This window comes from Coffea arabica, chromosome 6e (genome assembly GCF_036785885.1).
Source record: "Coffea arabica cultivar ET-39 chromosome 6e, Coffea Arabica ET-39 HiFi, whole genome shotgun sequence".
Taxonomy (NCBI): domain Eukaryota; kingdom Viridiplantae; phylum Streptophyta; class Magnoliopsida; order Gentianales; family Rubiaceae; genus Coffea; species Coffea arabica.
The window spans coordinates 52,083,562-52,100,510 of record NC_092321.1 but is presented as its reverse complement, the minus strand read 5'-3'; the positions used below and the strand labels follow the sequence as shown (position 1 = coordinate 52,100,510).

Genomic DNA, 16,949 nt, shown 5'->3' with positions numbered 1-16,949 from the left:
AATTTATGTACATGCATAAGGAGTATTTAAGAAATAAAAATTTTATCTCTCTGCTTAAAGTATTTTTTTAATGTTATTTTTTCTAATTGAACTAATTTTATTATTAAAACCTTCACGTAAGGAGAGGTTTGTGTAATTTTACAAACTTCAATGGAGCCGAGTGAAATTGTTGAAAACCTCAGGAGAGGTTTCTGAAATTATTCATTAAAAAATACAATTCTAAAAAAATTTGCATGAAATTATACAACGTGCCTTTCCAAGTGCTCACACGTGCCAAAGAAGCCCCTCAGTTCTTTACTCCACTTGGTGTCCCCATCCACCGCTTAAAAAAAGTTCCACTGAGATGAGAAATAGAAGAGTACAACTACTGCTCGCAGTATGCTTAAAAACACGCAGAGCACCCACTACCAAACAAAAACGATCACTTGTTACTGTTTTATCCTAAAACCCTAACCCCCGAAATCCCCCAAAATCTCCAAAACCCTACCATGCCTTTTCTTCTTCTATCGTCGTGATTTTATTCCATCGACAGAATCCAGAAATGGAAGTCGAACCATCCGAGGAAGAATCCTCCAAAACAGTAGCAAATTTATTAAGCGATATAGCGATAAAGGGTCCGTTACCATCATCAGTAGCTAAGTTATCGGGGTCTTCTAGGGGCATTCCTTCGGAGAAAGATTTCCATTTCTACAAAAATTTCAATGAATTCAAGACGCCCATCAAAGAAATCGACGATAAATCGAAAAGCTTGCTGGAGAGAATTGGTGTTTCGTCGCAATTGTGGGGGAAAGCGCTGGAATTTCCGCGGAATTTGGATTTTGATGATCTTGATGCGTATGATTGGTTGGTGAACATCAATGATGATGTTTTGGAGAAGCTTGATGCCTCACTCGATGAATTTCGCGTAGGAAGAGGTGAGGAGAGTGGCTTTCAAGTGGTACAGGGGAGAAAGAATAGGAGAGGAGTGACTAGTGGTAGTGAAGAAGCGGTCAGAGGAGTGCAGGTGGCTGTGAAGCCCAAGCCTAAAGTGCCATTTCATATAGCAACGATTCCGAGGCCTCAGGATGAGTATAAGTTTATTGTGAATAATTCCAATCAGCCCTTTGAGCATGTTTGGTTGCAGAGGAGTGAGGATGGTTCCCGTTTTGTTCATCCTTTGGTGAGTAAGGTTTTCAACTTTTTTATGTGATAATTGATGTGCATATCTTTCATCGTGTGATTATTAGGTTGCTTTCTTTCTTGGATTTTGCTATTTCATTTTGTCTTGAGCACATTTTGTTCTTTGTTTCTTGGATTTGTTGGAACCTATATTTACGTGTTTGAAGTGTCAATTTTTGGATATCAATTCATATGTTTGCGTTCTTCCTCCTCTGTAGCAGATAAATAAGCGCAAATTAACAAATACAAATGCTAATACTTCTAGATATGCACAAGATGCTGCACTCAGCCATCATTTGCTGATGTTTTCTTGCTTGGGTTGTAGTGTATAGTAGGACAGTCAGATGGCAAAGAAAGGTTTCCTAAAGTTAGATGCTCAATCATGTTTTGGTGCTTATCCATTTAGTTCAGGAAATAAGACTAAGTAGAATCTCACGTATATCTAAGATTTAACTATGTCAAAGTTATAAATTATCCATTTTCTTTGTTTGGGTCCAAGTTTTAGGTGTAAATTTTATTGACAGGGGAAGTACTATGGATGAGCATGGTACAATTCTCAAAAGAAGAAAAATTGAGACTAAAGGTGGTTGGTCTTATTCATGCATGTGGTGAACTCTTTATATGGAAGTTAGGTTTTTGGGTCTTAGAGGACTTGCAGGAGTTACATTTCAGTCCATCTCACAGATGCCTTGCGGCAAAGGATATGCAATATGGGTTTCAATGGTCCAAACGGTATGATTGTTTGGAATTAAGATATCTGGTATATCAGATTTTTGGTGTGGAGTAAATGATGCAATAGTTAGGTCTGTTTCGATATGTATCGTCAGAAAGTGAAATTTCCTTTGTAAAATGTCTTCAATGTTTGCTATTTTTAAAGTTCCTTTTGTGGTTGCCTGTGAATATTGGCTTATTGATCGATGGGGTATTCTGTGTCAATTAGCATGAAGTTAAAACCATTCTGGGACTTTCCCTCTAGATGGGAAAGGCTAGTTGTGCGGGCTATGACATTGTATTTGTTTTCAAAGCATTTAAGTTACAAATGTTTCTATATCATTTTACATGTTTGATGTACTGTCAATCAATTATAACGTTTGAGGGATTGCTTACTAAGTTATGTAAGTTGCATCCATGTAACCCCACTTTTAAGTCTTGACTTTTTGACCTGTTGTAGGTCACCTCCCATTTAATGCCTCTGGGATCCTATTATACTAATTTCTTTTCATGTGCTTTTTGGACTTTTACCTTTTAGTATGGCTCGGCTTTATGTTGTTGCTTTGAATTGAAGTAGCGGGTTTTGTTATTACAGTGTCATCCTTCTGTTGGTCTTTCTTGATAGCATCTTTGTTGAGTCTCCCTTAAATGCAGTTTACCTGTTTCTAATTTGCTCATATCTTCTAAGTGCAGTGACTTTCACTTTTGACAGATTTTGCGTGGCTGTCTGGTATCATGACACTCCTTTTTTGCCTGTTGTGTTCATTGTTACAGGGATTCTTATTCCTGTTATCTAAGTTTGTATGAAACAGCCAAAGTAGGGGTTAATGTAATTTTAGGAATGTGTGATCCTCAAATTGTTCAAAATCTTTTGGAATGGTAGTCTTTTTTCCTAAAATAATAATGCATGTAAGTAGTGTCCTTGGTTGTTGAGATTTTAAGTTAGAAAATAGTTAGGCTTGTGTATATTGATTGCTTAAAGTAAAGAGTCTGGGGCTTGTGGCAGAGCTTTATAGGATATTGGGATTGCGCAGAAGTTGGATTCCAATAGTTGGAGGTCTTCAATTTGTATGCAGAAAAAGTTGCTAAATTGATGCTGTCCTTAGTTGTTGAGATTTTAAGTTAGAAAATAGTTAGGCTTGTGTATATTGATTGCTTAAAGTAAAGAGTTTGGGGCTTGTGGCAGAGCTTTATAGGATATTGGGATTGCGCAGAAGTTGGATTCCAATAGTTGGAGGTCTTCAATTTGTATGCAGAAAAAGTTGCTAAATTGATGCTGTCTTAATTGCCAAATTAACTAATTACATTAGTTGATGAACTAGTGATATAATATGCCACAGAAAGTTGAAGCATTAGTTACAAATTCATTATTACTCTGCTGCATTGCTGGAAATTCTTTGGGATTCTAAATTGAGGATATCTTATTATTTTACTACCTGCTGTCGCAAAAGTAACTTTTTTGAAGCAGCCAGGAGAACAATAAAGTAGGCTCTGCTGTGGAAGCTGGTATGTAATCCACTTACATATCATTTTGCTCAAAAAATCTAGCCTCTAGCCTTTTAGTGCTCGCCATGCTTAGATATGGGACACAGTCTTTATATACTCCCAATGCTCCTTTTTATTTTATGTTTAGTTGACCGGGTTCATCTAGGATTTGAAGTTCTTGGACTTGATGTTTTATGAGGATACTTGGTGGTTTTGCTTAAAACAGTTGATTTCAGTTCTAGAGTTCCATGTTTTTGGGCCACTATTGCTTGATCTATGTTTGTGAAAACATGGACGCTAATTCATATTTTCTTGTATGCAGGAGAATCATTCATTCTTGGACTTTGTTGATAGAAGTACCAGCAACGTCACACCTGTAAAACCTCATCCACTAGAGTCTACGCCTTTCATGCTTGTAGAAGATGTCAAAGATTTGAAGAAGTTAGCTGCCAAGTTGAAAGTTGCAGATGAGTTCGCGGTAAATTTTTGAGCATGATGATTTTTCTTCCTACTTGTTAGTTACTAAGGACGTGTTATTCAGACTCTAAAAATGAGGGTTGTTTTAAAAATATTTTTAGTTTTTAATCGAGTTCTGAATTTAAAGTGAGAATTGGTACTCTTCATTGTTGGTTTTGATGCTCTTCAATTCTCGTTTCCAAGTGAGAATTGGTACCCTTCATTGTTGGTTTTATTTTTTTCCTGAGTGTCTATTTAGTCCTATTGTATTTGTTTGGCCTATTTCATTGCAAGATTGCTGAAAGAGTTGAACTTTAGGGGAATGTAATAGTACGGGAGTCTTGGAAAGTGCACTTGTTTGAAAAGAAATTGAACCTGCTGATGTTTAAAGAATTAATACTTGCATCAGTATCACACATCCATGTCTGATTGCTGCATTTCTTCTTTCCTGAAGGAATAGTACGAGAATCTTTGAAAATGTACTTGTTTGAAAAATAATTGGACCTTGCTGGGTTTAGAAGAATTAATACTTGCCTCGGTATCACACATCCAAGTCTGCTTCCTGCATTTCTTCTTTCCTGTGGGACAGTTTATTCACATAATCTGCTACACATGTCTGGCTGTGCTATGAATGTTTAGAAGCATGCTTGTGCCCAACCTGTGGAATCTGTGTAAGACCTGAGTTTCATTTTACCCAAAAGTGAAAAGTTTTGACTGCTACATTGAATATTACTGGTTGCTGCAGTGTTTCAACTGTAGACTGTCTTAGGCTCAATGATAGCCTACTGTGCCCCTATAAAGCTATATAATGCTGTGTAATTTGTACAAAGAATGCTTTGTGTTTGTTGTTTTTTAACCCCCACAAATGTTTGGGATATGGAGCTAGAATAGTTTGAAGATTGTATATTATGATGGATGGTTCAATGCTTAATTTGAATAATCTTCTTGTGTGTTGAATTTCACATAAGGGGCTACTGCTGAATTTGTTGTATTAATCTCGTTTCAAATGGGTTTGATGATTATGAGGGAGGTTTGAATGGGCGAAAACTTAATAGATCTATTTGAAAAGGTCAAGAAAGAAGATCAGAATAGTGCTTGGCCTTTTTTTTGGGGGGGTTGGGGGGGGGGAGTTCTAAAGGGATAAGAATGAAAGATGAATATTATGGTTTGGTTGTTTATATCTTGCATCTCAGTTTTTTAAAATAGAAAATCTTTTTTTTATTCCAAAGATTACATTTTGATGGTGAGGAAAATAGCTTCCATAGTGTCTAATAAGTCATTACTAATTGGCATGATTCGCTGAGTATTACAACACAGCTGTCTAATAACTTCTTTTGTCCTGCCAGATAGGAATCATATCTTTAGTTTATTTAAACTGAAATTATTTGTTAAAGAAGGTAAACTGAATTCAATAAAATGATAAAGCAAGTTTTGCTTTTTTGGATTTTATTCTTAGGATGGATATCAAGAGATGTTCTGTCTCTATTAAGTTTGCATGAAACTGATTCCTTTTTGGATACAAATGTTTTTCACAATAACAAACAGAAGCAGACATGAACCGTCTGTGCCATTTTCTGCCAAGGGTAAAGTTGGGTCTTAGACATTTGTTCCGAGTCTTCAGCTTCTGCATGGTTCTTTGATCATGGGCATCCAGTTTTCTACATTTTTGGCTTTATATTGATTTGTCTACACCTTCTAGATTCAACATTAGATGGTTTTATTTGAGGCTGCGCCTGAAAACCACCTTGCTGTGAAATGAGCTACATGTCAAAAAGATATATGTATACATACTTGTATGCATTAAAAAGCACACAGGGAGGCTATTCTGTTCTTTCAGTTTTGTAAATATGGGTGCTTGCTTTGTCATGTCATCTTTGAGAATGGTTGATCACTTGTCAAATTCATTATTTTGGAAATTTGTGTGCGTATTTACTTGCACCTAATGTTGGTATTTAGGAAAAATTTTTTTGTATTGTGTGCATGTTTCTTGCTGACTTTGAGCTGCACTTATTCCTGATTAATATTAGTGACTCGTTACTAAAGAGAATTGGATAGTTGGGTTCTTTATCTTTTATTTTGCTTGTTGATTAATTTTTGCTTTATTTTACCTTCTCATTATCCTTTAAAAAAAAACTTGTATAGAGGCTTTAGGATATTTATTATTGCCTTAATTTGAAGTTGTTTCGATGTTCATGCACATCCTCAAGAGGACCATTTTTTTCTGTATCAACCTCAGTTTTTCAGTGTTAAAATTTTAGCAAGCTTTTAAATGTTTAGATGTTATAGTATGTTCTTATAAGCGCATTTTTGTAATCAGTTTCATAATTAAGCACTAGTTTTGGTGTGCCTCATGTATAGGTTGATCTGGAACATAATCAGTACCGCTCTTTTCAAGGACTTACATGCCTAATGCAAATATCTACCAGAAGTGAGGATTTTGTGATAGACACGCTTAAGCTTCGCATTCATGTTGGCCCATATTTGAGGGAAGCTTTTAAAGATCCCAACAAGAAAAAGGTGAAGTTTCTGGATGTTTTTCACTCTGACATTTCAGCACTCTTGACATATTACTGTGCTTATTAGGTGATGCATGGAGCAGATCGAGATATTATATGGCTTCAGCGGGACTTTGGCATATATGTCTGCAACTTGTTTGACACTGGGCAGGTTGTTGTCTTAAGCTGCTATTTTTTGAACCAAGGTCTTTATTTGAATTTCCTTCTTGGGTTTTCAAGTTGCGCACATTTGTGATATTGTCGAAAAATATGGCCTATCTGTTGATAACTTTTGCTATTCCTTTCCTATTGGGATCTCTTATAGCAACCAGGCAGTAAGAAATAGTTACTTATCATGTGTGTGTGTCTTGATTTTCGATTGTGCCTTTCGTCATGGTGGCTTGAGTAATTATGTCACTATGGTATTTATGGGAATCAAAGGCATGCATTTTTCAAAATTACCAATTAGTCCTATTTGAAATTTCTTTGAAAATTGTATTAATCTTTTAGTACTATTTAACTTTATGGGATCATGGTTAAATTTGTAGTCCTAATTTCTTTTTATAGAACTACCTTTCAATGGTTTACCCTTAAGAGCTTCTAATGTTGAAATAGTACCTACTTTGTTGGAAGGAGAAGAATTATGTGGTGATATATGAAAAAAATTACTTCTCAGTCTTCGAGCATTTGCATATTTAACTCAAACTTGTGTTCTTTATATGATTGGGAACTAATAGTTTTTAAGGGGATGAGTTCTCACGTAATTGTTTTGAATTGAAAATGTAACTTGGAACCTAAAGTATTTGAACTTAAAAGGTGGATTGGACAAAAGAACTTCACCAAGATAACTAGGATGTTTTGGGGGTTGCTATGAAAAGTTGGCATTTTGGTCCCTAAAAAATGTGAAGGGTTCTAATGCCTTGTTAAGTTTGTAACATGACTTAATTTTAGTTGCCAACAATATTTGGTGCTGCTGCAGGTAGGTGCGACTGGTGTAATAGTACTTGGTCTTGCTTCACTTTTTTTGTCTCTGTGAATTGATTTAGTTTAACATCAAAAGGCTTGAAGAGATGGGTTCTGTTAGGAAGAAGGTATTAATGTATTAAAACAGATGGGTACACAAGTTCTTTGAAGGGCTTACTGATGTTTTAGCTGGCTGACCATGCGTTAGGTTTCATTTATCTTGCATTGCCCCCCGTTTTTTCTTCTCTTCTTTCTGATGCTCCCCAAGAACGAGTGCCCTGGATTGATAGTCATCTTCAGGTAGTGCGAGTGAATGTTGTGTGATCTGAATCTTTGATTGTTCAGATAATATGAATTTCGGATACAAATGGTCAGTGATTGTTCAGAGATTTGAGGAAGTATAGCCAGGATTATTGATTATTGCATTCTAGGGTGGGTAGATACCTTAGATTAAGGGTCACAGAAAAAGGTGGAGATTTTACCTGCCTGAAAGCCTTGCATGTAAGAAGGTCAAATCATTATGTTCGTGGAAAGTAGCATCTTATCTGACGCTGGATGCATGGGATATGAGTTATCATTGCAAGAGCTTTACCACATATGAGGTCCTATAAATGATGGAGCAAAAGATAGGTAAGATCTAGCCTATTAGTGCTAGTGGAAGAACGGGAGAATGGTAGGCATGTTTCAGGGCTGTGAACAGTAACGTGAGGAATAAGGAGAAAAAATCACACAATTAATTAAGAAAACTCAAATCGTTATTCATCAATCTGACTCTGCCCTGAACAAAGTAGAAACATTAATTTTTTGCAAGCATTTATAGAACTTTTTAGGAACTTCCCTATATGGTAAATAATTAGAAAAGACAATCATGACATGATTGCTGGAACTTTTGTGTGAACAAGTAAAAGAGAAATAGCTTTAAGATCCATAATTCGAGACTACTAAAACTCAGAATGAAACTGTGATGCCTTTCTATTGACGCAATCTTCCTCCCAATAAGGCTGCTAATTTCAACAGGATGGCTTTTTGATGTTCAAGGAAAATCATGAAAATTATTAGGTGTAGGTTTGCTCAAAATTTGTGTTGAATGCGCCATTCTCTCCTGGTTGGAAAAAAACTCGCCCTCGAGTTTTAGAGAATTGTGGAATAAAGAACTTGAGGGTCTGAAACAAGTAGAAAGGAGAATTGCAGTTTTAAATGATTTTTTCTTGCCGAGGACAAAGTCAATTGTTGGAGTGAAATACAGAAATTTTTTGTGGAACATGTGACGCTACCACGACCTCATTCGTATACTCTGTTATATTAAACTCATTCTCGTTGGCTGTAACAAGGCTTCCCATAGACTTAGTTTCTGAAACTTTTTTCACAAGAGAATCCTTGCCTGCGTCCATCTTAGTTCTATCTTCAAAATTTTGAAGAGCCGCTTTTGTCATATTCTTGACAAACTTGTCAAGGTCAGTGGTCAATTCTGATAGTTTAGGTATAGTTTTAATTCACTGGAAATTCATCAGCAGCCAAAACGTTATGATATTCGCAGCTTTGGTAAGAGGAGCATTAACCAGAATCTGACTTTCTATCGTTTCTGCCTGTTGGATAAATGGGAAAGAGTGCTCTTCTTGCTGTCCAAATGGCATGACATCCTGGTTTGAAGCTACAGAAGTGTAAGACTGCCAGCTTCTTGTGAGAGGTTCCTATGCAATTTGGATTTGATGTGATAGTGGAGTAAACTTTAACATTCCCATTTAAGATATGTTGTTTTCTGCAAGAATATCTTTTGATGACGATAAGAGGGCAGGTAGTCTTCTTAGAGTAGGCCTCTCATCTCCTTCCAAGTATAATTATGTCCTGTGTTGCATTGCATCTTGTCTGACCAATAGGCCACTACATCTTAGCCCTCCCAACCAGCTTTGCTTGGCAAATAGGTTTTGTTACAATCAGCAAGATTATGGTAGTTGAAGAATATCCCAGAGAAGCCAGCCATCTATAGAATATTGTAGGATGACCTAAGCCATCATAACATGAAACAATTATGCTGATGTGGTAGATGAAAAATCAGGCCATCTACCTGATCATATAAATAAAGGAAGAAAAAATATGGCTGATGCGGAGGAAGAAAGTTTTGGCTGTGGATACCAAACTGATGTAGGACAAGATAGCTGAGATCTTGACCACTAGTGCTAGATGAAGAATGGGAATGGGATATCATGGGGCTGTGAACAGTAATGTGAGGAAAACGAGGGGGAAAGAACAAAACTAGTACACCAAGAAAACTCATCTTTGTTCATTAATCTCTCTACCTAGAATGACTTATTTTTGTGTACAATTAAATGTCCAAAATATCCTTAGGACCTAAAAGTCTAGAAATTACTACTACTTAGGGAATAGAACTACGATGAACATAAATATAGTTAATTGATGTATTCTTGCTTCAAATGAGGCTGCTATTGTTTCAATTCAGTTGTTTTACGTGTTTTAGCGACTTCTAGAAGCTAGTTTCTTCACTTGATTTCCAGGTGCTATAACGTCAATCTGTTTTATGGCTGTGCAATTAGAAATCCATTTTCTGCACCTATGCTGTTGAATGAGCAGCTCCTTGATTGGTATGTTAATTCTTTTGTTATTGGTGCTATGATCCAGTTACTAAGATGTATTAGAGAATGAATCTCTGGATTTTAGGTGTCAATTTTAAACTCTCTAAGTTGTTTCTGTTTCTTTGATTTCTGGTTTAGTGGTACTCTAGTTCTTGTAAAGTAAGCAAAAAGATCTGGTTAATGGTTCTCAAATTACATGCCAAGAAATAATGAGTAAAATTCTGCTGCTTTGTAATAATATGTATAGTAAAAAAAAGAAAAATTGATGAAAAGGACATTGAGTGCTTTTGGATTTCCTAATCCCAGTAGAATATGGCGTTGATCCACCTTTATGCGACCTCATCATTGTCCTGTTATGATAAAAATTTGCTAGGTTTTCTATTACTATGTTGATGTAGAATTTTCTCTTTTATAGGCCTCAAGGGTATTGAAATTGGAAAGGAACAGTCTGGAATATTTGTTGCACCATTTCTGTGGAGTTACTGCAAATAAGGAGTAAGCATGTACTACTTGCAGCTAGCAAATGTTTGGCAGTATAAATGATTTTCTGCCCTAGAATTGTGCATTCTTTTCCCTCCCTACTTTCTCCAGCACAAATATATCTGATAATACCTTCAGGTTGATCAGCATACTTTTTGCAGATACCAAAAAGCTGATTGGAGACTACGCCCCCTTCCTCATGAGATGCTCAGGTACGTCTGTGAAAGGGATATGTGGTCATTCCTTTCCTTTATTAAGCTGTGTTGCCGTGTAAGACACACAATAGTTATCAAGACTAGACATTGTAGTCAGTTCTGCTATTTGGTTCATTGTTGCCTATCAGCAGTAAAGTTGAGCTTATTGTTTTGTTTGTGTCTCTAAGTTGGTTTTTTGTCAGCAAGGTATTAGCTGGAACACAACTGTTAAGGTACTTTCAATGTGAACAATACATGAAAGGCCCAGTTGCTACTTCCCGAAATTAACCCATGTAATATCTTCTTTTAAGATTTCCTTGAAGCATTGGGTATTAGTTATCCATGTATATGGCATCCTTTCGTCTTTATGATTGCTACCCAAATGATAATTTGAATTGCAAATACAGGGTCGGTTTTTAGGTGTAATGGCATGTAGATTCTCCTTTGTTGAGGGTCTTAGTTCCTCAATCTACATTGCAGGTTTCAATTTTGCCTGTAAATTATTTAGTATGGACCTGATAATGAAGAGAGGTTAACTAAACCTTAGTATTCTCTAATCTCTCCTTCCCCCTTTCCAGTTTCCCTGTCTAAAAAATGTTAAATGTAGAATTACTGCTTCATGATTACCGTGTTTGTTTCTCTTCTACGTTCATATGATCTCAGATATCCAATATATGCTGGTATTGATTTGTGACTTCAATTTTATAGATATGCGAGAGAAGATACACACTACCTTCTGTATATCTATGATTTAGTGAGAATGAAGCTACTATCAGCATCTAGTGAGACTGAAGATGTCAATCCTCCTTTCGAAGAGGTAGGCCCTTCTCTATTTTCTTCATTGGCTACCTGAGAAAGGCAAGATGTGGTTACCATTTGCTATTTTTGCTTATCAATTCTCTGTTTTCTATATTTGTCTGGAATAACATGTTGGATAAAGGCCTATTTCTAATTTTAGTGGTCATGGGGTATGTAATCAGATTGGCATTTCATCTGAGGAGGAATTGTGCCTGTATTTTTAATGTTTTGTTTAAGGCTGAGCAGTGCCTTTTATCAACTGTGTCCCAGATTAATCAGATTAATTCTCGATATCTTACTGGAAAGTACATAGCCTTTAGTTCATAAACTGTTGTAGATAAAGATATTTGGAAAATATAACAGATTGACCAAATACTTTGGTGTTAAGAAAAATATAATTGTTAATCTTTTCTTTTTCTTCTCTGGAGTTTGTGTACTGTGAATGCATCTTGGATCTCGTCCTTATCACTACCTGAAAATCATAAAAGAAGAAATGGAGGACACTATACTACTTTTCTTTTAAATTGTCCTGCATCTTAGTGGAGAATTGAACACTTCCATGGTCCACGTGGGGATTAATAATTGATGGGCAATAAAGAACACGTCTAGGTTTTGATGTTGAAGTATGGGAAGATATGCCGTAGAAGCAGGAAATCCCAACTAATAGTGGCATTGTCATCCCCACATTTGCCAAATAGGTGCTTGCTTTGTAACTGGCTAACTAAGGTGGGCATTAGTTAACTGTTCCAGAAGAATCTGCAAATATTTGGTCAAACTGCAAAGTTCTCCCCAAGAGCGTATGCATGGGACTACTGAGACTGTAGGTGACCATAATGGATATATTTGCAGTGGTATCACACGGGTATCACACCCATTTGCAATCATACCATCTGCTCTAGTAATTATTGTAAATTACTCACTGGTATAATATTATATATGTGATAACACAATTTATGATTTTGTTTCAAATGTAATCTGCAGATATGTATCACATATTAACGGATTGTATTTCCTGACAACCACAGTTGACAAAAACTAGTGTACTTTTCAACGTCAAGCATCTGAGAGTGTCATTTTCTAGAACATGAAATGTTAGTTCTAAATGAACTTAAAAAAAAAAAAGTCAGTGTTAGAATTTAGTTTCACTAGGTGGGTAAGATACATGCCTCATTAGCTCTATTCAAATTTGATATTCACTTTTTGCGCATGTGGCACGCATCTACACCTGTCAGTGTAAAAAAAAATCTCCAGTGACAGTGCATATATGATTAATCCTTTCTAAATTTGCAAAATTTTTAGCAAAAAGATAAGTAGAAACTCGAGTAAAATAAAGTAATTGTAAATTAACTTGTTGAAGAAAAGGCAAAAGGTGGTCTTCAGAAGTTGGTAAGGGTAACTGTCTGCTATTGTTTATAATTTGTAGCAACTTACGTAAAGTTGTATGAATTCAGCCTTTTTTCTTTTTTGTATTTTATTGGGATGAGCAAAGAATGATGTGTTGAAGCATCTTTTAGCCATGTTCAGGCTCACATTTGTTCAAGTTTCTTCTTTAAAACCATCCCCCAGCATGTGACAGTTTGCCCTCTTTTTCTTCTGGTATTTGAGAGTAAAATGGTGGAGTCATCAAGGAAAGAGAGAGAAAGAGAAATATTTAACTGCTATCTCAATACCCAATGATATGTCTTGAGCTATTCAACACTTTCATCTTATTGAAAATGGTCTTCAGTTATTTCTCATCTTTGTTAATTGTGTTTGATTGTTCACTCAGGTGTACAAGCGCAGTTACGATGTCTGCATGCAGCTTTATGAGAAGGAGCTTTTGACCGATCGTTCATATCTTCATATCTATGGGTATGTTCTGGATTTAGCGATATTAGTGTGGCTATAAGCTTTAGATGAAAGTTTATTGATTTTTCTAATATGCCTTTTTAGTTTTGAGTGTTCATCAAGAAAATGTCCATGTTTCTGCCATTACTTGTATTACCGTGTTTGTTATGCATGGCCTACCTTTTGTAATGCAGGTTACAGGGTGCTGATCTTAATGCTCAGCAGCTTGCTGTTGTTGCTGTAAGTTACTGCTTTCTTTCATAGTCTTCTCTCCAATGAGATAAAGTAACCATCATTCTAGAGCCTTGTAATGTTGTATCTGATCCAGTCACAGTTAGCACGTATGTGCTAGCGTCTCTCTCTCTCTCTCTCTCTCTCTCTCTCTCTCTCTCTCTCTCTCTCTCTCTCTCTCTCTTGTTTAATGTGTCATTCTTTCAGGATTTTCCTCCCATCTTCAGTTAATTAATGATTAATTTCTCTATGGGCTTTAACATGTGATTGGGTTACTTTACACTATAATTAAATCCTTTGCAGGGTCTATGTGAATGGAGGGATGTTGTAGCCCGTGCCGAAGATGAGAGTACTGGCTATGTATTGCCAAACAAAACTCTTATTGAAATTGGTATGTGGAAACTGATTATTTTAAGTCTCCTCAAAACGTGGTTTGCTGAGTTGCCAACAAAGTAACTGATACATGTCAAACTTTCTTCATCCTCTTTTGCCGATACAAAAAGCCAAACAGATGCCTCTCACGACTAGCAAATTGAAGCGATCATTAAAATCAAAGCATCCATATATCGAGCGGAATCTTGGTTCTGTTTTAAGCATCATTAGGCACTCCATGCAAAATGCAGCTGCATTTGAAGTTGCGGCTCAGCAGCTAAAAGAACAGCATGTGGAAAGAGTAAGACTTCATTGCCTTAAGCTATAAATTTTTTTCTATCATACAGGGATGTTATGATGGTTTTATCTTTTATTTCATTCATAGTATAGTAGTTGTAATCTGAAGCTTCACAACTGAATCAGTTGTGTTATTTCAATATTCTTTTGTTGATACATTTGCTGAAAATTTTGAAACTATCTGCTTTCAAGTGTTGAATAGAATTCCGAATGGGGCGTGGACAAGTGGGAAGGCAAGGGTATTTTCCAAAGATTAAGTTATGCTTTCTTTTGGTTTTGGAAAGTGTACTTTTTTTCAACACAATTTCTCGTGCGGTTGTTATTAATGTGGGCTTGGACTAATTTAACCATTTATGGGGAGAAAAGTCAATTAATGAACAGCGCTGGGGTACTTAAAAGCACTTTGAATTCAGGTGTCAACCTGCATTTGTTTTTCTTAAAAAAATGCTAGCTTGCAATATGGATGAATATGCTCTTCTGTACCTCGCTTTTGATTCACACTTAATTCTCGTAATCCAGTATGTTGTGATTTAGTAATTTGATATCCAATTAATTCAGGCAACTGAAAATATTTTAGTTGCTGAAGTAGATGAAGTTTTGCCCTCTGAAGCTCCTGAGATTTTGAAAACTGTTGGAGATGCTGAAGGTGTTACTCTTGGGACTTTATCATCTAACACCATGCTTGGGCATTCAATGGTTTCTGTACAGCAAGAAAACAAGTTGGTCGACCCAGGATGTTCAACTGGAGGTAGTACAGCAAATTCACAGGCAATTCACAAGTCTCCTGGTGAAAGTGGAAGCATAAATAGTGCAGCTGATAGTTACACTGCTGCCATCCCAAGGGCAGCAGCCTGCGGTGCATCTGAATCTTCTGGAGAGGTAGATACCACGATAAAAACGTTGCCTCATAAGCTACAATTGTTTTCTGTAACAGTATTGTTACCATATTTTGTTTCTTGTAGGCTGGAGCCAGCGTTCAGGTTCTGAAGAAGCCAAGCCGTGGTTTTGGGGCCCTGCTAGGAGGTTCTACAAAAAGAAAGCTCCATCCTGATATAAAGGTAATTTGTAATAGTTTGCTTTCTCCCAAGTAATTGGTTTTTGATGCTAAGTTGTAGTTATCTACGCTTTCTAAAAATGTTGGTACACCTCTGTGTATTTGTGGTTGTGTCTGTATGGGTGTTTGCATGTGCACGTGCATGGCGTGTTTGTGGTTTTTGTGGTTCACATGTTTAGTTTGTATGGTACCCATTTGCTGGCAGCTTATCGGATGTGATGGCATGTCGGACTTTCCAATGTCATAGGCTAGCTGAGTTGGTATTCAATTATTGATGATTTAGTTGAAGCTCTGCATAAATTTGCTGATATCTTGTTAAAAGTGTTTGTCCATGTAGTGGTTCAGAGATGTTATCTTTTCAGCCAGACTCATTTCTTTTTGTTTGTAATTAATATGAGCACCAGGAAGATCAAAAGCTGGAAGAGATCAAGTCCTCGGTGAACCTTCCATTCCATGCATTTCCAAGCAGTGGTGAGCTGCTGCAGCCAGCTGCACAAGAACGTGCTGCACTAGTGGATACTTTACACAATGGACCTGTGTCAAATAGTTCAAACTTGGAAGATTTCATATTGCTGGGAGCTGGATCTGATGTTGAATCAGGAGATGATGGCACTGAAGCTGTGAATGTAGTGGTGGATAATAAGGAGGACAATGCTGTAGGTTCTACCATGGATATGGAAGAGGGAGAGGGAGAGGATACTATGTCTCTATCTGATTTGTCTTCAAGTTTCCAGAAGTGCCTTCCCTCAATCAATCGAGTGAGGGATGGCAAACTTGTTGAGAAACCCCAAGAATGTGCGGGCTTACTCCAGTTTAAGCCTTTTGACTACGAAGCAGCAAAGAAGCAGGTAATTTTCAGGGAAGATCCTAGTCCAAAGGCTGAGGATAGTAGGAGTAGGCTTACCAAGGGAGATAAGAAATCCCAGAAGGAAGATGGGACAAGAGATTTACCACAGGGTAGGAGGCGCCAGGCCTTTCCAGCATCAGGAAATCGAACTGCAACATTCCGCTGATTCTGGGCCTGGAGTGTCAGGTCAAAATTGATTAATGCTTCTCTCCATTGTAAAGCAATTGAAACCCATGTAGTTTACTAGATGATTTTGTTGCTGGAATTCGATATAAAATTATCTAGATTTCAAATGCTGTGCCTAGTTTCATTTGGTTTGTCAAGGATACACAAGTACTTCTTGATACAGGCAGGTGCTTTTATGAGCATTGGGCCATCTTGTTCGTTAAGAAGCCGTTGACATTTGAAATAGTTTTCTGCGAGGTGCCACACTTCATAATGCAGGAAGTGCAGCAATGTGTCTCGCAGTCCATCTGAGCTTTGGGAAGAGTTGTGCTAGAGATTTGAAGTCTGTCTAGTTACGCACTACTGGGTTAGAGAACTTGCCCTGTGTAACAGGCTAACAGCACATATTATGGTGAACTGGGGTTGAATGTAGAGGTGAATTTGTATCAGAAATGGAATGCGAGCTAGATTTTGGTCCGTTGGAAACCTTTAGAAATCTGGCAGAACTGTAGCTAGATGCTGGGAGTGCTAGGAAAATGACTCGAGTATCCACCGTCATGAACCCAACGGAAATTGCAAAGAAATGAAAGATAACAAGATGTGACATACATAGAAGCTATCTCACCGTAAAACAATTTATTAAGGATTACGGAAATTTTGGTGAAAGGGAATGGGAAGATTCAAAAACAATGAGGATGTAAGGATGTGTATTGGGAAATTTAGAAACAGGTTCATACATTGTAAAAAAAGAATTTGTGTTGTAAACAGAATCATGAAATTATCCCTTTTTCTACACCTTTCCATTCCTCTTCATATTTTTTTACC

General features: G+C 36.9%; 1 protein-coding gene across 2 annotated transcripts; it reads left to right on the top strand.

The window, feature by feature from the left end:
- The first annotated feature begins 346 nt into the window (after positions 1-346).
- Positions 347-16,252, top strand: LOC113694118 (protein RRP6-like 2). Of its 2 annotated transcripts, none has more exons than XM_072055811.1 (14): positions 347-1,159; positions 3,677-3,832; positions 6,169-6,327; positions 6,394-6,477; positions 10,275-10,354; positions 10,501-10,551; positions 11,242-11,350; positions 13,100-13,182; positions 13,353-13,398; positions 13,693-13,780; positions 13,893-14,062; positions 14,767-14,937; positions 15,021-15,116; positions 15,517-16,252. In XM_072055811.1, the coding sequence occupies exons 1-14, from the start codon at positions 542-544 to the stop codon at positions 16,123-16,125; spliced, it is 2,520 nt and encodes an 839-aa protein (XP_071911912.1). In that variant the 5' UTR covers positions 347-541; the 3' UTR covers positions 16,126-16,252. The 2 variants fall into 2 exon arrangements, with proteins under 2 accessions (XP_071911912.1, XP_071911911.1); XM_072055810.1 differs by having other exon boundaries at positions 14,617-14,937.
- Positions 16,253-16,949: the final 697 nt, after the last annotated feature.

Bases quoted from the DNA above. Each gene is read 5' to 3' on its own strand.
- LOC113694118 (XM_072055810.1), top strand. From the start codon at position 542: ATGGAAGTCGAACCATCCGAGGAAGAATCCTCCAAAACAGTAGCAAAT. The intron at 6,478-10,274 runs GTTGTTGTCTTA...TCTCTTTTATAG, and splicing joins ACTTGTTTGACACTGGGCAG to GCCTCAAGGGTATTGAAATT. The intron at 11,351-13,099 runs GTAGGCCCTTCT...TTGTTCACTCAG, and splicing joins TCAATCCTCCTTTCGAAGAG to GTGTACAAGCGCAGTTACGA.